Source organism: Diprion similis, chromosome 12 (assembly GCF_021155765.1).
Source record: "Diprion similis isolate iyDipSimi1 chromosome 12, iyDipSimi1.1, whole genome shotgun sequence".
NCBI lineage: Eukaryota > Metazoa > Arthropoda > Insecta > Hymenoptera > Diprionidae > Diprion > Diprion similis.
The window spans coordinates 5,356,701-5,377,198 of NC_060116.1; the positions used below are offsets into that span (position 1 = coordinate 5,356,701).

At 33.8% G+C, this 20,498-nt stretch overlaps 1 protein-coding gene across 4 annotated transcripts; it reads left to right on the forward strand.

Annotated features, from left to right (window-relative positions):
- Window positions 1-22: 22 nt before the first annotated feature.
- Window positions 23-19,424, forward strand: LOC124412952 (mitogen-activated protein kinase kinase kinase 11-like). 4 transcript variants are annotated; one of them, XM_046893194.1, is made up of 15 exons: window positions 23-530; window positions 1,813-2,026; window positions 2,322-2,556; window positions 2,732-2,949; window positions 3,922-4,262; window positions 4,346-4,526; window positions 4,663-4,811; window positions 4,902-5,074; window positions 5,360-5,380; window positions 5,889-6,135; window positions 6,430-6,549; window positions 8,059-8,262; window positions 16,293-16,704; window positions 16,904-17,248; window positions 17,545-19,423. In XM_046893194.1, the coding sequence occupies exons 2-15, from the start codon at window positions 1,839-1,841 to the stop codon at window positions 18,263-18,265; spliced, it is 3,555 nt and encodes a 1,184-aa protein (XP_046749150.1). In that variant the 5' UTR covers window positions 23-530; window positions 1,813-1,838; the 3' UTR covers window positions 18,266-19,423. The 4 variants fall into 4 exon arrangements, with proteins under 4 accessions (XP_046749150.1, XP_046749149.1, XP_046749151.1 ...); XM_046893193.1 differs by having other exon boundaries at window positions 24-530; window positions 17,539-19,422; XM_046893195.1 differs by lacking the exon at window positions 5,360-5,380 and having other exon boundaries at window positions 26-530; window positions 17,539-19,421.
- Window positions 19,425-20,498: the final 1,074 nt, after the last annotated feature.

The following is a 20,498-nucleotide window of genomic DNA, read 5'->3' on the forward strand; positions in this document are numbered from 1 at the left end:
TTAGAGGACGCTTTTTGGAGTTCAGTTCACGCCAGCAAATGCATTGGAGTTCGGTCTCCTTCCCTTCAGTCTTCCTGGACGGGACCATCAAATTAAACATGGCGCCTGCTAGGTTATTGTCGTGAGTGATCATTTATTTTCCTGGTGTTAATGTGAAAATTTCACAGGTTTTCCGGGTCGATGCGGAGCGCGGCGCGTACGGGAAGGCGTCCCGGCCTCGTTCGCCCCGGTTTAAACGTAACTCTGTAATCAGAAGGCCAATAAAACATATAAATTAAATTGCATAAACAGTGGGTTGTGGGTATACACACCCTGACGCGAGATCCCTTAAGTATATCCTCAGCTTTATGGGTTTCTCCTATATTTGTGACGTAGTTATTAGTTTCATATTGACTGTTGTTCACCCTCGCAAACAAATACTCTGGGTGATTGGTGATAATTGTATATTAAAACCCAAAAATGCCGAGGTTTGGTACAGTGTTTTCTTCAGTGCGATAAGAGCCACCATCGGCTGCTCGAAGATCACTTTGGTAAATATATAGATTTTATTTCTCTGACACTTTATTTCACGGTCTAATCTGTAAACTTTCATATCTGTCACGTGATGAGATCAACGGATGATAAGTTTTTGTTTCGTTTATGTTATTTATGTTTTAATGCATCTCAAATATGGCAGTGAGTGAACCTCGACATTAAAACAAGTCAATTAGTATGCACATCATCACACTAACCTCTATCATTCATTATTTTACAATAATCTATCCAATTAGATTTTATGCGAAATTTTATTCACCAGTTTCGACATATTTAATGACCTGAGAAACGTACAGTCAATTACCAATTCAGTGATATCCATGCTAGTAGTCGAAGAATATTTCATTTCATCTTTGACTATGTTGACAGAAAATCAGTAAAAAAAAAAGTCAATAATACTGAATTTCAATTTCCAAACATCTTTCAACTCTAATAAAATTTATAAATTGGCTCGACTTGGCCTTCACTATCAATAGATTTAACAGGTTATTGCGTCAATATGCCTGCTGTTTTTTTTTTTTTTTTTGGTAATTTCTTTTGCATAAATTACCAAAGTATAGGCTCCATCTCTATATTCGAAAAAATATTAACTAAATAATATGAAATAACACTTTTGATCTTAATTATATTTATATTGGTCAAAAGTTATAAAAAAATAAAAGCAATGTCAAATTTCTTAATATTATGATTTGTGGCAAAAACCATATGCAACTGATGTCTATCTATCTTGTGGTTTACCAACATACTGGTAATGTTTTTGTCCATCCTCAAGATTTAGCTCCTTTAAACCTGATTGCATTTTGAAGAACTAGTTATGGTAACGCTCTCTGCTGTTCATTGGATCTTCTCTAAATTTTAATTCAACATTGTATAGTTCTACATTCATTAAAAGCAAGAAAATGCACAATTGGTAATTTATATTTACGCGATCCTGCTTTCAAATATGAATCTTCGGGGTTGACAATTTTTCAAAATCGTTAAATTTATAAGTAATAATCAAATTAGAGAAATAACAAATCTGCTGCAGACGTTGTCCAGTGGCTGAAATTTTACTTCCATTGTAAGCTGTCTGAAGTGTAAAGATTGTACTTTTGGGCTATCATAGTCTTATAGTATACAGTTGATATCTTCTGAAGCAGTTTGCAGAGTTTTCAAATGGCTTGAAAATTTCGTTTGTAAAATTATTCTCATCTATTAGCAAATAATGAAATGTAAAAGTGAAATCCAGCTGTATCAACAATAGCTGAAAACTATTTAGAGATCAATTCTGTTAAAAAGGATAACAGCGGAAAGGCTTGGGCCTTATGCCGCCGGCCGGGCTATCGGCACGAGGTTTGTCTACTTTGATGGACCACGGACATCCGGACGCTCGTCGTCAGAGCGAGCGATTTTTACATTATCCGGAGAATGGCTCCACACGCTACCAGACTCAAAGCAATACCAATTCACCCAGATATCAGCCGAGCAACAGAGGCACCCACCATTGGACTAGGTAATCAAATATGCTACGATTGCATAAATGAGAGTGAAGTAAACTTACTAACCATTTTTTAAAACTATAAAAAGATTCCTTAGATGAAAGTAAAAGTTAAAAATTTTACTGCTCTCACAAATATCTGAACCTAAGCTTGTATTTTATCACTTACCTACCTTGTTATTCCTCGTTGTACCATTCATTTATATGGGCATTAAACGATACAGTTTCTAGTACTAGATAAAAATTATAATAATGGTTATTATTTTGAAAATGAAATTTGTTAAGTAAGAAAAAAATTGTTATGGACTAGCCACGGATATTCAGAGGCACGTGCTTCGAACAATAACATGTCGGACAGCAGCGTTTCTGACACACACAGTGGTGGCACGGCTAAAACCGTATCCCAACAAACCAGCCCATCTCATGGAACGTATTCCTCGTCACAATCGCAAAATGACAATAGCTCCATTATTTTCACCGCTCTATTTGATTACGTTGCTCAGGGTGAAGATGAGCTAACGCTGCAAAGGGGTGAAACTGTTGAGGTAATTCAATTAGTTATCACATTTATTTTCATGTGTGTGTGTGTTCTTGCTTAACATAAAATAACTAGAAACTCTTAGGTATATACTTGTTGTTTCAATATTTTTATTTTACATTATTGAAACGTAAGTCACAATTTCAAATAAAACATCAAACGTGTTATTTGTATTCTATTAGGTTCTGTCGAAAGATTCAAAAATTTCCGGAGATGAGGGATGGTGGACGGGTAAAATTCATGGAAAGGTCGGAATATTTCCTGCCAACTTTGTCGCTAAAGCTGATAGTATCAACAAGTTATCTTCAGTTATTGACAAAGTTCAACCAGTAGAAATTGATTTTGATGAATTACAATTAGAGGAGGTCATCGGTGTTGGAGGTTTTGGAAAAGTCTACAGGTGAGTGTGGGACAACTTCATCTAATATACGATTTTTAACGGGGAACTTATTTCACTGTTGAATAATTTTATTAGCAAATGTTATTATCAGGTCCCGGATTAAATCTGGATCTACACCTGCCTAATTGGTTGCTTACTACTATGATTATGCTTGATTGCCTGAGCATCTTATTAGCTATCAAGTTGACAAGTACCTAATTGTATGAATATTTTAAATAATTGTTGATCAACAAATTTCCTACCTAGAGATTTTGGCTGAAGAGGTTCATTACTTTTATTGAATGTGCTACAAAAATTTGAAAATTAACTGTGGGCATAATACATTATCGTTTTTCCTTGAAATGCCGCAAAATTCGTGCATATAGTTCATGATAAAACCAAATTCAAGTTAAACTATAATGGGAAGTGTACAGTAGATCACGTTTGTTATATTTAAATCAATTCTCAAGAACTTGAAAGTCTACTAATGAACTGTTGTTGCAGTTCAAAAGTATGTATGTAGGATCTCTTGCAAAGAAAAAAAAGTAATTTTTCTAGATCGTTGAAGGGTGATGAGCAAAATTTTTACCAATTATGTAAATTAATGAGTACTGCAGCACGCAGTGCAGCTAACAAAGCAGACCAATAATGTTCGCGAGCAGTTTCTTTTCTGCTTTGCAAGCATAAAGTTGATAAACCTCCGTAATGGATTAGTTAATATTCAGTGAAGTGGTAAACTTGATATTAACACCATTACAATTCAAGAAGAAAAATTACGCCATACTCTGTAAAATGTATTGTATTACAAAATACTATCCGAGACATACTAGAATTAACTTTATGTAATCCTCCAATTCTTAGATTGCTACTCAAATTTTCTAATGCAATTGATTAATTGATGCAATTCATTTTACACAGTAATTATGATTTGCTGATGAGATTTTAATCCATTTGCTGTGATATAAATGATTAATTTCCTTTCAATTCCCACAGGGGCTATTGGCAAAAGCATGAAGTAGCTGTTAAAGCAGCTCGCCAAGATCCTGACGAAGAGCCTAGCGTAACGTTAGAAAATGTACTACAGGAGGCAAAGTTATTTTGGCTTCTAAAGCATGAAAATATAGTCTCGATCGAAGGAGTTTGCTTAAAAATGCCAAACATGTGTTTGGTGATGGAATATGCAAGGGGCGGTAGTCTTAATAGGGTTCTTAGCGGTAGAAAAATTCGACCTGACGTTTTGGTAGATTGGGCTATACAAATTGCTCGTGGAATGGATTACCTACATAACAAAGCTCCAATCAGCTTAATTCACAGAGACTTAAAAAGTTCAAATGGTAATACGAGTTCATTCAGAATTTGATGCTCTTTGTGAATTATTGAAAGTTGTTAAATAATTTTATTCCTACTCCTAATGTAGTACTATTGAGCGAGCCGATAGAAAATGATGATCTTCAGTACAAAACACTGAAGATTACTGACTTTGGGTTGGCACGAGAAGTCTATAAGACTACACGCATGTCAGCAGCTGGTACTTATGCCTGGATGGCACCAGAAGTTATCAGAAAGAGCATTTTCAACAAGGCAAGCGATGTGTGGAGGTGAGTACTTCTAAAGTTTAATTTTCCAGGTAGGAACATGAAAGTTGTAACTATCGTAGCAGGAGAACAAGACTTTGAAAATTGATTCTTACAACGGTGAATTGAAATGAAACTACCATTGTAATTTTGTTCACAGCTATGGTGTTTTGTTGTGGGAGCTTCTTACTGGAGAAATACCCTATAAAGGCATTGATGCTTTAGCAATTGCTTATGGTGTTGCTATTAATAAGTTGACCTTGCCTATTGCTTCAACATGTCCACAATCCTGGCGATATCTTATGGAAGGTAAGTAAAAATTTTATCTGTTTGCAATTTTGTGTGAATAAAGAAAACTTGACGGAGAATCGATAATAATATATGAATCTCAACTTACAGCGTGCTGGGCGGCTGATAGTCACGCAAGGCCTGGCTTTGCGGAGATTTTAGAAGCTCTAGATGACGTGCGCAGTGCATTCGCAGAAACACCACACGAGTCTTTTCATACAATGCAAGAGAACTGGCGGGTTGAAATAGAGGAGGTGCTTCATGGCCTGCGCATGAAGGAAAAGGTAACATATACCTACATATTGTTAATATCAAATAAGTCAATTAACTATACGTGCAGAAAGGTGCTTAGATCTACTTCGTTAATTGAGACAAGTTCCATTTTTCAATAGCCATGAACAAATGCTATAATTATTATTGAGAAACTGTTCCTTACGAACAAAGAGAGATAGAAGAAATACTAATACCAGTTATACATGTGATATCATAAGTACCTAATTTCTTTTGCGATTTTTCGCAATTGCTACATGTAATTAATTTATCCGATTTTCGTTAAATGCTACGTGAAGGCATGTCGATCTTTAGAGGAGGTAAGAGTAACAAATCAGTAAAATAATACAACATGTAAACAAAGTTTCTTTTATACACATTCTTTGAAGCTATTCTTATTTCCTTCATTGAATATTTTGATTTTGTGTGTTCCTTGAAATATACCTAAACTCTCTTTTCTATATAAAAAAAAAAAAAAAAAAAAATGCAGTAAATTATGCATCAAGGAGGCAAAGTAGGTGTTTTTTTTCGCCGAGTGTAACTTTGCAGTACGAACTGTAGATATCCCCAACACGAGCCAAAGAAAAATATTACAAATACTCGAGACCAGAAAGGCTTTGTCTCCATGGTTCACATGATACTTTAGGTAACGAAAGTATGGTTTACAACTTTTTTTTCTAATTTTTTCTTACTTGCGGAGTATAAAAATAGAGCACTGTTTAGTGTTAGCACGTTACTGTGCAGTTTTTTGTATTGTTGCATAAACAATTACTTGACGTAGGAAACGCAGGCAAAAAAAGACGCACAGCATGATTTTACTGTTTTCAGGAATTGCGCTGTAGAGAAGAAGAATTAACGAAAGCACAAGTGCAACAAAAACAGCACGAGGAGAATTTACGACAGAGAGAACAGGAATTGGCAGCTCGTGAGATAGACCTACTGGAACGTGAATTGATTGTTATGATCTACCAGCAACAAAATACACCCACGCCAAACAAAAGGCTCGGTAAATTTAAAAAATCGAGACTAAAGTTGTCTAAGAAGGAACCTGGTAGTAACATCAGTTTCCCTTCGGGTAAGTACTTTTTTGCATCACGAATTCCAGATTACTCTTATCATTTAAAAATCAAGTTCTATCTCCTTACCACTTATCACTCTAAAATCGTATTTTGTGTGACACGTTGTATGAGGGGCAAAATCCATTGAAAATAAACTAACACCTTAGGTTATTCTTAACTTCCTTAGAATGCAATTTTTTTTTTTTTTTTTTAGTTGCTTTAAACTGTTTAAATATTGTGAAATCATAGATCGAATTTGCAAGCTTCAAGTAAAAACTTATATGCAAATAACACAAGCTTCTGTTTACTAGATTTTCGACATACAATCACCGTTCAGCACACGGCATTAGATCGAGGTAAAAACCGTAACCCTTCAAGACCTAACAGTCCACCTGGATCACCAAGTATTCCGAGACTTAGAGCGATTGCCTGTAAGTTGATATAAAATCTAAGCAGATAGAGAAAGAGTGCTTAATGCTAACCAGAATAAGAACTGAAATTGGAAAGGTTGAATGTCTTTAGTAATTATAAGCTCACCAACTCGTAATGTTTTATTGTCTTAGTCATATTCATTTTTTCAAGCGTCCCATGTGTATTTCTTGTTTGCAATATATAGCAGAAAAACAATCAGTCTTTTTTGTCCGTCTGCTAATTTGAAAGTTTTCAATTTATATTATACCAGATAATACCAGAGATGAGATAATACTCAACGTTAGTTATAATTCTATCAAATTGTAACTGACATAATTTAATTAGCGAATTAATAATTGAGTAAGAATTTCGATAGTATATAATTGAATTTTCACTGGTTCAGGAGCCCTTTAATTCACAAATGAATTTTTTCCACAACATAACTGTATAGTGTACCTTATTCTGCGTAAAATAAATAAAATGACAAAAACTATATTAAACGGAAATGTATTTGAGTTAGTCAAACTTTAAATAATTTATTTAAATTTCTGTGAGGACACGTTAATCTGCATTTTTATATTTTCCATTTCAATTCACTGCTGAGTGTAAATTACGATCCAAATGAAACATTTTTGTACTAGTGAGCCATGAAATGGGATTTTTGATGTTGGGCAATTTTTTCACTTTTAAGTTATTATTCAAATAATTTGACATTTTGGACGTTCCTTCCCATTAATCAAATAAGGTAGGATGATTTGTTGAACATTACATTATGTAAGTTTTATTATTCTCACATTCTGTTCAACATATACATTTTTTTGTTTCGGTGTTTAGCACTCTTTACTCTATTATAGTTATAGCATGGTTAAAAATTCGCGATTTATGTGAATATATGAAATACCTTAAGTATGATCAACATTGGGGAGCAATTTTTTTTTTTTTAAACACTTAGGAGAATAGAGAACAGATTCAAGTGTTCTGATGCGTCATTCATTGTATTATTCAATTTTAGCGGATTTTGAAGTTCAAATCTTTATAAGTTCAATATCGTATGTTTTGTTTTAATGCAAAACAATATTCTTATCATACATTTTTTATGCTATTTTAATATGGTCAAGAAAATACGAGAACCAATTATGCAATGTCTATAATCTGATGAAATCCTTATTGATCGATAATGTCTGAAAGTAAAAAAACTATAAGATTCTTTGTTGAATCGACTTATATAAAAGTTATTATTTTAAGTTAAATTACCTTCTGTCACTTTTTTTTAGCATTGAAAATTAGCGTATATATTTGTTTGCAAAATATCGCATGAATCTTTGTTCGCTTTCTGAAAATATCCTTTTGTATTGCAATTCACTCATTTCTTTCATTGCGCATCAAGTTACTTTCCGTATTAATTTGAAATATGATTTTAATCGAATTTCGAAAGTGTGAACATCTAAAATATATTAATGTAAATTTGTGCAGTGAGTAGTTAGTACAGTAGCTAGTAGTTCTTTGTGTTTTTTGTTCCTCCTATGTAGTACCAGCAGACGGTATCAAAGGCAAAACTTGGGGCCCGTCCACATTGCACCAGCGTGAGCGTGGAGCGATAATAACGCAGCCCCCAAATCCTGCTTCACCTGATAACAAACGATGGTCTCGGTCTGCACCCGATCTTGAAAAAACTCCACTTCGTACAGCTCTGTTGGCAAGTACGCAGCTGTCGCCTCTTCTTCAAGAAATAGGTAACGACACATCCCGAAAATTGTACTCGTCAGCCAATAATCTGATCGATACACGGTCAGGGAATAGTGCAAGCGGTAATCCGGAAAGTCCAGACGAATTTATAACGAAACTTGATCATTCTAATGACGAATCAAATTTTCCTCCAGACATTCACGGGAGTACTAAAGTATCTTTTAACTTTTGCAATAATGAAAACGACTGTAATTGTGATGAACAGACTGACAATTCTATAAACTTAGTACATATATCTAAACTTAATCAAGGAACTCAGTTTGCTGAGGAACATCCACCATTCTCCAATGCACATTGTAATGTTTTTAATATGAATTCTGATGATAAATGCAGAAGGTCTAAAAATCAGCAACATTCAACGATTGACTCCAGTCACTCGGTACACTCTTCAAACTTTGTGCACAGTGTAGCTTCATCACTAGTAGGGACTGCTAAAAGGGTGAAAAACAAGAAAAGAGATAGAAGTAAGTCAAAAGAAAAGCGCCGTGATAGCTCAGAATCTCGATTACCTTCGCTAGCTGATTTTTTCAAGTCCCCTTCAGGATCCAGAAAGAGTTCACTCAATTCTCCACTATCTTCTGAGAGGAAAGCTTCAATTGCAATTAAAGTTAGTGATTTAGATGGTTGCGAATCAAGTCCTGAAAATTCAATTGGAAAACCACTTAAGTATAAGTCAAGAAGTTCCAAGAGTCCTTTGAGAGTTCTTAGTAAAATTAAAGCATGGGGAAGCCGTGATGCATTGGATGATCAGTCTTCTGCAAAAGTTGAATACAATGTATTAGAAAACGCAATCCACATTCCTGGTTTTGATTATTCAGATCCAGAACGAGATCAATATTTACCCAAATTTTTAGCCGCAAATTCCCGCGAAGGTATCGACTTTGAAAATCTCGAATCCGATTTGTGTAATCTGGATTCAGAACACTCAAACGATAGTTCAAAATCCAAAAACTCTGTCCCGTTTCTTGGAGAATTTGAACGCAATGAACCAAGATCTTCAATAGACAGTTCAAAAAGCAAAAGTAGTTTAACCTCTAAATATAGCGGTCAATATTCCGATCGTGATATTAATAATGACTCGTTAAAAAGGGATTCAAAATCAAAAAGTAACGAGTTTTTACTAAACTTCGGCGAGAACTCAGCAAATATGATTTCAAAAAAAACTATATTTCTTCAGCAAGCTTCAGATTCCAATTATTGTTTGAATGAAAGTTCCGCTGGTTCGTATAAAATTATGAGTATTTCAAGACGCAGTTCTGACAGCACGAGCTCCATTAATTCAGTAACGTCCAGTATTTTGGCGACGCAAAAGTTCTTCCGGAAAAATAAATAATACTATATAAATGATAATTTATGGAATAGGTTTCTTTATATTGTATGAAAATTAAGAATATGGAAAAACTTATTCGGTGAAATAGTTTTTTTTTTCTTCTATTTATAAATATATAACATTACCTAACTTAAATTAAGAACCCACGGAATACACTATACAATACACACTCTAAGTTATATTCAATTTTAAATGGTGTGGGTAATATGAGAAACAATGTTATTTTTTAATATTAAATCGCGTACTCAGCATAATCGATATCATGTATGAGATTCGTTCCGAAATTTAGATATTGAAGGTATGGCAACGCTATTACGATATAGGAAAATTCTCCAATCAAAAACATAGTAATCAAATAATGCAAAGCTTCAAAAAAACTGTATGAATATAAAGCAATTTACACTTTTTCTGAATGAGCAATCGACTTCTTCTACAGATTAAAATGCTCTTCTCTACGAAAACGGAGATCATCAAAGTTCTAAAGTGATTTAATGGTCTATAAACACTTCACAGAAATCACAGAAACGATTAATATTCATCCACAGTATTTTCTTAACTGATATCAGTATAATATCTTGAGACAGGTTTTACAATATTAATTAGCATTTAGTTCAAATATGCTGTCTGTTACAGCTACATACTATCAATGCTCAGAGGGTTCATGTGATCATACATTTTAATAGTGTTGAAAGTAACAAATATTTTTACGGTATGCAATGAAATTCTGGGGGCTCAAGTTTGAATGAATAATCAATCCTTTTGTGATTACTTGAGTCCATAGACTTACGTGATACGTATGGTTATGTATCAGACTTATTAAACAATTATTTAATAATGAAAATGATGTTCCATGCAACAAACTTCTGGGGATCGAAATATCCTATACCGAAACTAATACTAGTTTCATAAAATATAGCAATACAGAAAAAACATTCCTATATTAAACCCATCACTTGTGTAATTTAAAAAGTATATTCAAAAAATTAGACATCAATTCTTCATACACAGCATTTGGCTCAACACTAAAGATATATAAACAAAGGATAAATACAAAGCTTAGTTTCAAAAAACTTAATGTGTCATTTGTTTTAGTAAGGCAGTCTATTTGTAAATATATCTTGTTTTATCTGAAACGAATATGATTTATCTTCATCTTAAGCATTATACTTTAATCGAGTATTCGTACGTGTTGATAGATTAATACTCGCAAATAAATTATACAGGTAGATGTATATGGTGTTCTTCTTTCCAGCGGTAGTGCATGCCTGTAATGGTCACTCTGTTTTTAGTTTACACTCGAATGCTCGCGTTTAATTATGGGCTTGAAAACAATCCATTTAAAAAGTCGACAATTACAAGATTGAAGTGTATACTTATATTGTTAAGTAGTGAGTTGATAATTTTATTTATGTATCACAATTGTTAGTAGTCTTTAGTCTATTGTAGATTATTTTATTCAGATTAGATCTTGAAGTATAATTATGAGTTATTGATTAGTTTGTAATTTTGTATAATTTTTTCTTCCTTTTTTTCTTCTGATTTTTTATGCACCGACGTAAAAGCCTTGGTGAAGGACCATATTAAAGTTTAAGATTATTTTAAGTATTCTTAGACTGGGTAGACCGAACGCTCGTTAAAATCACATCACATCATATTTACCTTAAAAAACCAAAAAAATTTCTTTGGGTCCACCCACGTTTTAGCCAACCATTGCAAGTCTTATGTTCTTTGTTTAGAAAAAACTTGGTCTTCATATAATGTGACAACTGCTCTCGTACTTTCAGATATGTAAAGGCACACAATTCACAAACAGAAATAAGGAAATACTAAGCAGAACTTCAATGATTAACTAAATTTAATCGTCACTGTAAAACGAAAGATACACACACACACAGCTTGTTGCTCTGGGACGATGTCATACAGTATTTCTTTGCATAATTTCTTTAAAACTTGACAACATATTTAGTCCGTAATGGACGGAATAGTATTTTGGTTTTCAGTAACCAATATTTGATACATTTTCAAGTGCATTCTCTATGTGCTTTCACAGATTATCACAGGCGTTTTGATTGCACTCTTGAAGATATAAAATGATGCGGTTAAAAAACTAATTATGGGAACAAATCCCTCGATATACAAAGCTGTCTGAAATTTCTAATATGCAATATTTACTCCTTAGCTTTGGAAATAGTTTCGTCTTTTATTACTGTTTTCTTATTTACAGGTAATAATTATGTTTTCTTTTACAATGTCACACTTCTGTTCGCACCTTGCGTTGAAGCTAACAAGTCAACATTTCGTCTTGTATTTGTCTCAGCTTGTACAGATCATTTTTGATATTATCCAAAACTTCTTTTTTATAAATTACGAAGCATTTAATTATTTGTGAGTAGATTCTTACTGTTAATTTGTTCTCTGCACATCAATTTTTTCCTTATAATGTGCCTGTTTTACTACTGATTTCTGATTTACAAGTCCAGTAAAATATTAGATACTGCAAACGCATTTCGATATTCTAATATACATAGCGTGAACTTTTACGTGAATGTAGTAAATGAATTGGGATGATCAACTGTTTTTAACTGGCGTTCAACTATTGGTTTTAATTAAAAGTTCCAAATAAAGGACAAACGAATCCTTTCTGGTGTTGGCCTTTCTCAATTACAGTAATTTAGAGTACATAACACTCTAACAAATGTATCTAACAGATCGCTGTAATTTGGATGTGTAATTATTTAGTTTGTGATTTCACATTCCATATTTGAAAATCTGTGCCTGAGAACTGTAATTAATATTTCAATTTACATAATATCTTCAAATGAACTTCTAGTATTGCTTATTTGTTCCAGTGATGTTTGACTACTATAATTTGGATCAATTTTTTTGTCAAACCATGTTAATGATACAATATCTAAATTTTCACATTTGCAACTTTCATTGTCATTTCAAATATCGATAATGTAGTTTCAAATAATTCACAATCCCAGAACTGCTATTCCCAAGAAAATCAAAACTTCTTATAAAATAAATGTTCAGAATAAACATGTTAATAGCTCTCAGGTGCAGGAATAACATACATTTGTACTTTCACACGGAAGCATTCACATCTTTTCCTATCGCAGATTTGTCGTAGATGAAACGAGTATTCGTATTGGCACATCATATTTCCATTTGACATGCACTGTACGAACTGCCGAACACTTCGCACACAATATAATAGGCACTTACATGCAAAAGACACACCTGTATTTACCTATTAAATTTTTTCAATAAAATCTTTTCAGTTGTACAGATTTTGTTTAGTTTTCTTTTTTTTTACGCTCAGTATACCGCAAACTCATGAGTTTTACTGTTAAGCACAGTGTTTTTGCTCACTTGATTATCTGTACTATGCGATGATATTTTTAATTAGAAAAGGTTTTATGTCCATATGTAATGAGAAGTATGCTTCAAATGAATAGTCATTCGCCAATTATGTTATAAAACTTCGAACATGTAGTTACTTGCTCAATATAAACTACAATCTTATTTTGATTGTCAGTACTGCATCCACCAGAAACAAACGTTGTAGCATCATATGCAATGATTTAAATGTCATTCTTGTAATAATCCTTTTTACGGATTACAGTATATTTCAAAATTTATGTACCATTGCGGATGCCCTTGACTTGTTATCACAACTAATGATATTTTTTGCTGGACATACTTCGCAGCAAGATAAAAATGAAAATGTAGCTTGATACATATGTATTCTATTATGCAGGCCACCTATAATTCTGTTACTTTATGAGACACGGTTACAGCAAAACTCCAGTGTTAAGAAGAGGTATAAAGATAACTCGGTATAACTGAGCGTAAAGAAAAAATACACCCTGCATGTACCCCATGGGATCCTAACTTTTAACTTCACTTGGTTTTGGTCCTATCCCTCCTTGAACATCCTGTGTTATTTACTCAACTCGCAGGCTATTTAATGAAACACATTTGAACAGAATATTGTTAGAAATATTTCAACTTAATGTTGTATTTGTTTGTATAAATCCGTTGTAATTTTGGCAATGCAATTACACTATGTATAGTAATTTGTGTGAAGAAAGATTCAGTCTTTGTATTTCCAAAATTTTTGCCAGCAACTGAACATTGCTGAATGAAATTCTTATTTCCAGAAATCACAGACATACTTTGAAAAGTGAAATTAGAAGAGCAATGTATCATTTCCTTATCCTGGATTACTATGAATTTTTCATTTAATTTTTAAAAACTGAGGTATTATTATACAAAATTCTAAGCGCTACGATTAATACAGTATGTAATTCAAGTCATAACAAGTCATGTAGATTTAAAACCCGCGCTGCTTTGGGTAGATTGAGTGTCGTCACAAAGTGCTTTCCATTCAGGATCAAAATGATGCAGGTCCAGTTGTGCGAGCAATAAAAAATTCTGTCTTATCTTAGTATCATGATCTCATATTGGTTGCGCAAGTGACCCTCATCATTTTGATCTGGGAAGGAAAGTGAATCTGGCGTTTGGTTTGTATAGCATGTTTTGACATTTTAATGTTGTATTGCTAGCTTGGAAACTGACCACGTTACCAGCTTAGTGTTGTAATTCAATTACCACCGCATATAGTTGATTGTATTCAACTACTAATTGGTGAAACGAAGGATTGTACGTTGCAGATAGCAAAATTGTTTCACCTACCAATCATTACTTGTAGTCTGTACAACTGTAACTATTTACAAAATCAAATGACTAATGAATGACTCATCGATACATGTATCCAACATTAATATAGATCTTCAGCACATTACTATTTTTTACCTGCTAATTACTTGCACAAGAATCAGCTTTACAATTCAATATCAAAACTATGTAATGCTTTAATCTCTGCATAGTCAACTTATGCTTCTGTTCCAAATATATCTCAATCTACACCATGTAATTGATCTATACATATACATATATAAATATATATGTATGTATTCTTGTACTTGACAAGTCTTTCATGGTGAAGTTTAATAAGTTATAAAACTACTTGTAGGCTTTGGTAACAAATATTGTTTGAATCATCCATCATAAGCCATCAATAGCTACTTGAAAAAATGAATCATTTTATTCAGAATTTGTACTAATAATAACAATAGTAGTAGCAAAAATAATATCCTGTGGTCCAATTTAAACTGTAAATTCGAGTCAAATGGACAGTACAACTTTGATGCTATATTACTTTTCTTTTAATCATCCGAGTATAATAAAACAGGTAGAGATTTATTCGTTGGAACATGAAGTAAAAGTTATTATGTAACAGAATTAATATCAATCAACATCAAGTGAGAAAAATATGCTGGAGTCAAATATATGTGCAAGAAATTAATAATCGACAAGAATTTATTTTTTATAGGATTTGTTGGATCTCCTTATACAGTCGGTTTATACCTTACTACAAATCAATTAGTGTTTACAGTTATAACGGATGTGTTACAAGTATCTCAAAGCTAATTAGCTTATCAACTATGGCGAACTAACTTCTCTGCGAACTACTAAAATCTATTGAGCTTTAAAGACAAAATTTGCTGATCTACTTCGATAAATGATGGACAGACTGAACTACACGTAGATAACCACTGTGAATGAGAAACAATAATGAAGATATGACAACAAAGGAAAGACGACAGCACAAAATGTCAATAATTAGGTTCATCTTGACTTGTTGTCATCTCTCACTTGTTGGCAAATCGGGACTTTATTTCTCGTTACTACTGAATACCTGTATGTAGACTTTGAAACTTACTTTGATATCAACACAACTAAGCTCCCCCCATTCTCAGCGTTGCAATTGACTCACCCTGTATATGCATATTGAAAGATTTCTTTTTACCCATATGACCCAAATCATTCTTTTAAGTCTCTCTAAAACTTCGTCTAAAACTAACAAAGAGTACTTTTTGAGTTTGTTTTATTGACTACTATTAATGTACATATATTTATAAAGAAAAATGGATTCAAAGACGCATGTCTTTTTTTATCGTGTATGAAGATGATGTTTTTATATGCTTATCACAAGACAAAATGTATGCTTCTCACTTACTTATACTTGGGTTACCCGATTGTGACTATTACTCAAATGAGGGAATTAAAGTTAAAAGATTCAGAAACCAGCAATCTAAGTATACCTCAGTAAATCATCTCTAAAGATCGATAAATGAGACCTGACAGTGTGTAACTGTTGAGGCAGCATATGGGCAGTAATATCTTTGATGTAAATAATTTTTCCCGTTCTGTCTCAATATTCCGCGGCATCACTACATGCATTAATATTCTGTGCAACCTGTCTCAGCCATAGTTTCGAAAAAAATGGTATATTTATATGGTGATATTGAATAGAGTCGAACCATGATTCATCAAAATTCCACGAGATTTTTTCTGACTGCCAATCATTGGATAATTCAGTAAGCAAACTTTATTCTGCATTGTTCTTTCAATGAAAGATACGTTGTAGTTATAAAAAATGCTCCATAGTCCCTCATACTACAAGTATGTACACTATAAGAATATATATATACTACAAGAATATACACTATACTATACAGATCATAGAACAAGAAGGTATTAACATTGATCAATGTTGTATACTAAATTTAATGTAAAGTTTATGATTACCCGCTAAGAAACCAATTCATTTTATAGACTACTCAGCATTGCCGCCAGACCTTCCTACTGATTGGATGACTTCGGATTATCCTATCAAACCTGGCCTTACTGGGCCCTACATTATGCCCATGCCAGTTCCCATGCCTACACTGTACAACGGGGAAGTCAAAAAACCCAAACTAAGTATAATCGAACTGGTTCTGTACAACATCGCTGCTATGTTAGCTGGTGTGGCAACGGGATATGATGTTCGAATGTCGAATGTGTCTCCGATTCATCCAAGGCTGCAGCCAAAGCCAAGTAACTGCGAAGACGACCAATCCAGATGGTGGTTTCAAGCTGAGACTGGTTCCAACAGGAATTCTGCTTACTTAGGTCCAGATTATGAATTCAGCTCAACCAGTGGCTATCCCCATAATACATACCACGGACCGGCAAGACACTACAGGTCCGTATTCTACATTTTTATGTTCATCAGAAACCCAATATGGATATTTAAGTCAATCTTGAAAAGCTCTTATTACACAATGCATACTAAATTGTTCGTAAATATGAGAACACTTTCATGATAACTCATGTGTTACTACAATAAATTAATGTTGTATGAATATTCAAGTTCAATTAACATTTTCAAAATTGTATTTTAGGCCGTTTCTAAGCAACATGGGAGGTATACCACCTGGTCTCCCATCAAATGTAATGCCAGACAAACCATTACGGTTCACGGACTCACCTCAACATTATGTAACAGTGGCCAATTCCAATGCGCCAACACCTAGTCCACGTAGAAAAAGCTCTAGTACAAGCAACGATGATACTTACTCACCTGATATTGGAAGAATCGACAGGATTGATCGAATCGACCGTGTGCCAACAATATTCATGGGGAACATTGCAGCAATACCAGATTATGGACCACCTGTCTATGCAGTTGTTCCAACAGAATACTATAGACCTCCCGAGTCTACATACTTTGTGCCCTCAGATTATCAGTAAGTATCCAATTCAATTAACCGAGAAAAGTGATGGAAACTATGACCAAGAAACTGTGGGACTTTAACATACGTTATCTAGTCACCAAAAGGTCTAGCTGTTTGCAATACTGGTTGATCGCTCATGCTAAATAAGCCCTACAGAATATTTACTGTAGCTTCCTCTGTATGTATAAAATGACAAAAGCTTGATCTTTATGTTTCCACTATTACACAGTTCTTTAGGTTATGAAGATGAAGAGCTATTATGTAGTAAATTTCATGTCCAATACATATCTAACGTTTTCTAGCGACAGAATGCTGGAATGTCCAGAATTCCCACACGCGTATGATAATCCGAGCAGCATAAATAGTCCTGCACGTCCTATGCCAAGACTTCCACCTTATACTCATCACCGGACTTCATCAAATGTTTCAAATGCAAGTACGTCAAGCCAAAGTAATGTTAATCCAACGTTTCGACTTGAAGATGAAGCTGATTATTCAATGTATTCACCAAGCCATTATTATCAACGATCCTCAAACGCTATATCCAGTGTTTCTAGCTATAATTCGAATATTTTAAATCATGACTACAATTCTCTGTACTTGACACGACAAAATTCACATGAATCAAACCCAAATTCAAGTGAGAGGCCAAGTAACTTGGAGGTCGTCACGAGGCTTCGATCGAGTCTGAAAAGATCGAACTACTCTTATAACTCACCGAATAAGACTCCAAGTAAAAATAATTCAGGCTCTGGTACGCCAACTAATCCTACGCCACCAGATTCTCTAACTTCTGAAGATTCAAGTTATGTTTCAGCAAAAGATAGCCAAATTTCAATTAGTAGAGTCAGATTCTCACCAGTCACATTTGAGAGAGATAATGCTACTCGAGATCATCGAGAAACGCTCTTAGATATACCAGTTCATGGGCAAACCCAAGATATCACGGTTCCATTGCAAGCCAATCAAAGGCTTAGTAGAAACCGAAAACCAAGCATTTCAGAATTAGAAAGAGAATTTTTATCATAGCATTGGCTTATTTAAGGCGAAAGATGAAAATATCAAAGAGAACACTGCTGTGGATTATCTGAAATTGGTGACCCTCGGATCGTTTGTTAAATTGAAAAGGCTCGAGCCAAATACAACAATGCGGCTTTGTCATACTTCGATCTCTTGGCCTTCAATTTACGTATAATTGATATATTTGTGGACCAGTAACTTGTATATCAACTATAAGGAAAATAATGGGTTGAACTAGATTGTTAATAAGAAACAATGATGCTCGTATAAATTACAGTTTGATATTTTCAAATTATGGAGTCGTGATATGACCAAAAATACATCGTATAATCATTGAAGTAATTATAAGCTGGAACCTGCATTAAACACTGCCCTTTGTAAGCGAATATTGGTGAAAAACTTTGTTGTACAGTGTCTTTCTATCATAAAGAATTCATTCCAAATATGTGCAAGGCAATACTTGCTTGGTGTTCAATATTGAGGTTGATCAATACTGAGAAGCACAACATTCCATTGCATGATTAGAAATAGAGGTCATGTTATAGTCCTACCTTTACTGATCAAGTCATTTTATTCGGATTTTCCGTTTATTCAATTGACAAATGAATAGTGCATTTGCATTTTGAAAGCAAAATTTGAGAAAGTCATTGATATTTTGATAACTTGCAGTCAGTCCTGTTCATTCATTGATTGCATAAGCAAAAAGTAACAATGAGATGATTTGATCGGTGAAGCTAGGGCTGCCTTATGGCCTATGTAAGTATTTCATTGGCAGTTAGTACGGAAAATAGACAATAGTAAGCTCAAAGTTTTTTATATGTATTGAACGCGGTGAGAACCAAAGTCATTTGTCAAATACTATTGATTCAATATTGTAAAAATATTTATACGAACAGTGATAGAAATATCACAGTTTTATCAGGGTCAATGTGCTTTTGTTCTTTCATCTTTAGGCTGCTTTATTCCGTGTTTCCCATAATTGTTTATTACTGCACCTCCCGGTTTTACTGTCACAAATATCAATGCTTTTGAAAACTAAAGACCAGAAGGGCACGACATTCAAATAGCATTGGATGCTGCTATAATGAGGGCGCATCCCCGATTTCAACATGTAAATCCCATAAGGCAAGGCCTTGACATAACAGGGTAAACCACAATTGTTTCAACCTTGCCACGACTGGACGGACGTATCACCCAAATTGGAAAAAGAAGATAAAATCTTTGTGTTTTACGTCCTTCTGGCAGTATCAAAGAAAAAATGAGGTCGCTCATACCCTTCCTGCCGGAACTCGTCTTAAGGAATTTACAAGTTGGTAAGGGATATGCCCTTCTTATCCTTAGCCCTCGATATATTTCTTGCTCGACAGCATTCACAATTGTGAAATATTTTGTCTGCTGTGTCTTTTTGGTATGTTCAACCCTATGGATGAACTACACATTTTATTTTTCGTATATGGATGTTTCAATAGTGTACATGTGGTTCTAAAATTCGCAAATCCAGGCCTGTATACTCTTATACAATTTGTAAGTTATTATTTTACTGATGTGATTCCAATACTCTTGGGTTGTAACTTGATTGAAAAATTCGTCTAATTCTCATGTAAAATTTTATTTTGGTTACAAACGGCGTACCATTCCTTTCTAAATTCCATTAAAACGTTGCATTCAATCCTTGTATGCATTCATAGATAATTCTACTACACTATTCCAGTATTTTTTACAGATCAATATTAACAGCAGGAATGATGGATACTTATAATAACAAATAGTCACTTTTGCACCGTGTCGTTTTTTCTATCTTTCAAAGCGGATAGTTTGATAATTTTATTATGTGTGTACACATTTGTTCACGCACGTGCCTCCGTGTATGCAAATATATCTAGATATATATATGTACTTGATAGATGTATATGCTTCGTGATGGTCTGCCATAAATATGTGCATATATTGTTGTTACATGTAATTATTTATCGACATAGCATAATGTGAAAAATTCAGTGAGTGGTATGGCTTGGTTTCTGTATAAATAACTTTTTCACCCTTATATGTACAAATATGTGTACAGTATAGTATAATTGCCAAAACAAGTGGTGGATGTGTGATGAAAAAATAAGAAATATTTGCCATCTTTCTTTTGACACACATTGTATATTATCAACATAATAATGTTCATGTTAGGAGTATAAACAATACATTGGCTCAGTTGTATAGCCTGTTTGTATAGTAATATAATTCAGAAAGG

Coding starts and splice junctions, on each gene's coding strand:
- LOC124412952 (XM_046893193.1), top strand. CDS start 1,839: ATGCCGCCGGCCGGGCTATCGGCACGAGGTTTGTCTACTTTGATGGAC. Junction 4,527..4,662: donor AAGGCAAGCGATGTGTGGAG/GTGAGTACTTCT, acceptor TTTTGTTCACAG/CTATGGTGTTTTGTTGTGGG. Junction 5,075..5,359: donor GCCTGCGCATGAAGGAAAAG/GTAACATATACC, acceptor TGCTACGTGAAG/GCATGTCGATCTTTAGAGGA.